The sequence below is a fragment of the Ooceraea biroi genome, chromosome 10, assembly GCF_003672135.1.
Source record: "Ooceraea biroi isolate clonal line C1 chromosome 10, Obir_v5.4, whole genome shotgun sequence".
Classification (NCBI taxonomy): domain Eukaryota; kingdom Metazoa; phylum Arthropoda; class Insecta; order Hymenoptera; family Formicidae; genus Ooceraea; species Ooceraea biroi.
In genome coordinates this window covers 10348626-10353651 of record NC_039515.1, presented here as the reverse complement: position 1 = coordinate 10353651, position 5026 = coordinate 10348626, and the positions used below count along the sequence as shown (strand labels likewise).

Below are 5026 nucleotides of genomic sequence, written 5' to 3'. Positions count from 1 at the left end.
TTAACTTTACTTACAAATATTAAGAAATTGATTAATTATTCATACTTGTCACACATATTTTATTTACTCATTTTATGTGTATAAATGATTGGTTTTAAATACAAGAAACATATTTCTCATATTCAAACCGATCACTTACAAACACATAAATATGAGTAAATAAAATATGTCCAATAATTGTTATAAACAATTGCTCTCTTTCTTAATTGCCTGACAGTAATTAAGAAAGATGGCAGTTGTTTATAAGGGTGCCTCCCCACACAGCGTAATTTGCGTAAGCGTAACCTGCGTATTCTAGTAACTTACTAAACATTAGCATAAAAGTTACGCTATTCTGAAATTCGCCATACCAGTGGGGCGTACTTTTTCGAATTGTGCGCAATGCGTAACGTAACACAACCAATCGCTGTTTAGAGTTTCTGTTGTATACTCTGAACAGAAATGCTACATGAATTTGTGATTGGTTTTGTACTTTACGCGTCTCGAAAAGTACGCGTCGCGACGCGTCGTGGGGATTCGGTACTGTGTCTACGAGTGTGCGTGAAGCGGAATGTATGTGATATGTCTTGTACTTTCTTCAGGATACATAAAAAGTGATATCGGTAGACTATTCTAAAAGATATTCGTATTATATTCGTATTATATTATATTATTACTAATGCCAACGTTATAAAAAATTAATAATTTATTAGTTGAAGGTAGTAATAAAAATGTTGGAAACAAATATCTGCATCTCGTATTTTGTTAAATTTTTTCTTTATTGATGAATAAATATACTCATCATACTTTACTAATAAATGTACAGACCATTATTCTAAATTATCATTATTATTATTCAAGTAACTTCTAAGATCTAACAAGGACGCCTTACACTCGACCAAAAGAAATCTTAGATGATGATTTAGTTCAAATACTAATTCTTCCTGAAACACAAATATAATTTTACAATAGAAGGAATACGTTCAGAAAGATTAATCAATATTAGATAATTCGACAACAGTTTGGAATAAATATTGCAAAAGGAAACTACCTGCAAGAGAAAATAATAGCAAAAATTCCAGTTAGGATTGTTTCGTCTTTCTCTCTGCTCGCGTATAATATCTTCAAAGCGCAAAGAGTTCTATCATATGTAGTCAACATTAAATGACGAATGCGCGTAATCAAGCCTCTCCATGATTCAGCAGAACGCGATTCAGACTTGATCGGATTAATTACAGCAAAGCATCTAATAATAATAATAATACTAATAATAATAATAATAATAATAAGAAAAAGAATAAGGCGCCTAAGACACAATTTTCAAATACAAAAATACTATATTTCTATAGATGTTATGCAATTTCTATTATTGTTTTGCCTACATGAGAAATATGATAATTATATTGATTATCAAACAAGTCTAAACATTTTTACCTATCAGCAGTCTTGGCAGCAAAATCACTTCGTATTTTGTTCAAAACAGTAGTTCTAGATAATAGCTTATTGGCCTTTTTCACATCATATGTTTCTACTAGAATGATCATCCAGTCTTGGATGTGGTATAAATGTAATATTTTTAACCAGGCATCAATATCGTCTCCAACACTAGTTTTGTAGGTATTAATATTCTGCAACAATACAGAAATTTACTGCTGTTAAGTTATTAAAGACATGTGTATTTATAGTTTAATACTTTTATATTGTCACATATATTGGGTCGTCCGAAAAGTTCGTGCCGATTTTGAAGGAAAATTCAAAGGCAACATTTTTTTATGTCGATAAATATTTATTGTCTTATGTATGCACCGTTTTGTTTCACAACCTTTGTCCATCTTTCACGCAACTGGAAGATTTCATTCTCCCAGAACTTCTTAGGTTTCTCGGCGAAAAACTCCTCAAGGTGGTTTTTTATGTCGATCAAAGAGTTGAAGTTCTTGCCGCTAAGAGAATTTTGCAAAGACCTAAATAAGTGAAAGTCTGAAGGTGCAATGTCTGGTGAATACGGTGGGTGAGGTAGCACATCCCAGCCAAACTCCAACAATTTTTGTCGGGTAGTCAAAGAAACATGAGGTCTGGCATTGTCCTGATGGAACACGACGCCCTTCCTATTAACTAATTCTGGACGTTTTTCCTGAATCGCTGTCTTTAATTCGTCCAGTTGCGAGCAGTACTTATCTGCATTTATCGTTTGGTTGTGTGGTAGGAGCTCATAATATAGGATTCCTTTCCAATCCCACCAGACACAGAGCATGACTTTTTTTGGATGAAGGCCAGCTTTCGGAGTGGTTAATGCTGGTTCATTTCGCTTACCCCAGGATCTTTTTCGTTCTACATTGTTGTAAATGATCCATTTTTCGTCATCCGTCACTAATTGCTTAAAAAATGGTATGTTTTCATTGCGCTTGTACAGCGAGTCGCAGATGGAAATGCGATCCATTAAATTTTTTCGGCCAAATTATGCGGAACCCATACATCATAGCGACTTACGTAACCAAGCTTCACTACATGATCGTGGACAGTGGTTTTTGATATTTTCAGTATCTCTGCTAATTCACGTGTCGTGTAGCGCGGGTTATTCTCGATCAGTGTCTTGAGTTGGTCATCATCAGTAGTAGAGGGTCTGCCCGAGCGTTCTTGGTCTTTAAGGTTAAAATCACCAGCTCTAAACTTAGCGAACCACTTACGTACGGTTCTTTCAGCTAAAGCGCCTTCTCCGTAAACAGAACATATCGAATTTGTTGCTTGTGAGGCAATTTTGCCTTTCCGGTAATAGAAAAGTATCAAGTGTCTAAAATGTTCTTTGTTTTCTTCCATCTTTAAAAGAGTACAAAACTGACACGAATCTATTTATCTCAAACACCTTTTTTCCTAAAGATGCGTTGAAATGTCACCTTTAAGCATATGTATATAAATCGTATGTTTTCAATAACATTGATATATTCAGACATGTTCCAACGCCATCTATTAAAAATCGACACGAACTTTCCGGACGACCCAATACTTCTAATTTGATGTGTTTACACCAATAACTTTATTTCAGTGTAAATGTACAATATAAATATACTGTTTTGTGAAGCTTCCGTGCCTCGTGCGCGGTGTCGCACCTTTCGATGCAATCGAGCCACGACCCTGTGTCGTGTCGATCCGCCGCGTCTGTAATGACGCCCTCGTCTCCACGTATTTCCAGGTGGGGCGAGAAAATATTTTGAGCTTCGTTTTACTTATTATATTTAGAGCACAAACGATTTTACTTTTTACAGTCCACTAATCGCACTATATAGAAATATACTTGGGCTGCTTCTGCTTCTGTTCGCATGCCCGTACGGACTCGTTCTGGCTCTACGAGCTCGCGTTCGCGCCGCGCGACTCGGGAAAAACAACGAAACGGCGACAATAGCCCAGTGACGTACGACGCCGCGAAATACCCAAACGAAATCATAATAAAAAAAAGCGATATATAAAAAAGTACGGAACATATACAATCGTGGTGGTGCACTCGACTCGCGCAAGAACATGCGTCCGTACCTTACATTCGCCTTCTTTGCGTTGCCATTTCTTCAACCCAGAGACTGGAGAGAGTAGGAAACGATTCTTTAATCTAAAACGCCACATCAGCTATGTCATCTCTCATTGGAGATTTGACGGAAAGTCGCCGGAATTGTTTTCCCATGCTAACTGGCTGCGCCGGAAATGATTTCACACTCTGTATAAAGAATCCGCATTTACTGTACGGAAACTAGTTCCTCGAACGTGGAGTACACCCAGTTTGCAGTTAATTAATGTACTGATTAGCGTGCACGTGTCTGTTAATACAATATATCATCAATATAATTTTATGTGAAACTAACCTATTTGTTAACTTACCCTGATTTGATTTTCTTGTTTTTTATTTTTGCAGCTCTGCACCATCCAAGAACAACTTTCTCAAACAATACTTCTTGTTACACGAATTTACACGAATTTTACAGTTACACTGTAATGCCGCCCAATCCGGTGGATCACAGAGGATTGATCCGTCCAAACTGGCCGAAAACGATAAGCACTAAAGTAGATATGGAGGGCCGGTTCTAACCCAGGGGCAACGAGGGGGGTGAAGGGGAGGGGGCTGAGTCAGCATGGGGGAGGGGGAGGGGGCTAAGTCAGCAGGGGGGGGCTGAGTCAGCAGGGGGGGGCTGAGTCAGCGGGTTGGGGCTGAGTCAGCAGGGGGAGGGGCATGTTCAAGGTCACAGGGGGGGTGAGTCAGCAGGGGGGAGAGGGTGCTGACTCAGCAGGAGTATCATGTTCACATCGGAGAGATGAATCAGCAGGGGGGGGGTCGGCGTAGATCTGCACGAACATGTTAAAGGTCACAGGGAAGGGGGTGCTGACTCAGGGGTATCATGTTTATATTGGAGAGATGAATCAGCAGGGGGGGGGTGTCGTATATTGTTACATGTGTAGACCGAACATGTTCAAGGTCACAGGAGAGGGGGTGCTAACTCAGGGATATCATGTTTACATCGCAGGGATGAATCAGCAGGGGGGGGGGTCGTATATTGTTACATGTGGTACAGCGCTATTGTTACCTATTGCATCATCAGCACAATTTTATATACGCTTGGACTTGCACGAACATGTTCAAGGTCAGGTGTCGTGTCATCGTTTTGTCTCGGAACGCAGCCCGAAACTCATAGTGCAACAGCAGCACATTACATAGTGCAACATCAGCACTACTCTTATATACGCTTGGGCCTGCACGAACACGTGCAAGGTCAGGTAATACCATCGCTAATTTTGCGGACGCGGCGTCTAACGTATTACTCTCTATAATGTTAGCCACTGATACTACATAGATGTTATACAGATAGGTACAGGGAGGGGAGGTGAGGAGGTTCAACATGATAAAAAGACGCGATTTGATCGGAAAAAATACTTTAATTAACGTGATTAATGTGTTTACATAGAGAACACACACACATATATATATATATATATATATATATATAAAATGTATAACATAATATAATAGATAATGTGTGCGTGCACATGGAGACATCGTCCTCGCGCG

The 5026-nt window shown here is 39.0% G+C and overlaps 1 protein-coding gene across 1 annotated transcript; it reads right to left on the bottom strand.

Annotated features, from left to right (window-relative positions):
- Positions 1-735: 735 nt before the first annotated feature.
- Positions 736-1613, bottom strand: LOC113562715 (trafficking protein particle complex subunit 10-like). Its single transcript, XM_026972888.1, has 3 exons — positions 1414-1613; positions 1031-1225; positions 736-923 (listed from the first exon to the last, which is right to left on the bottom strand). The coding sequence occupies exons 1-3, from the start codon at positions 1521-1523 to the stop codon at positions 914-916; spliced, it is 315 nt and encodes a 104-aa protein (XP_026828689.1). The 5' UTR covers positions 1524-1613; the 3' UTR covers positions 736-913.
- Between the last annotated feature and the right edge of the window lie 3413 nt (positions 1614-5026).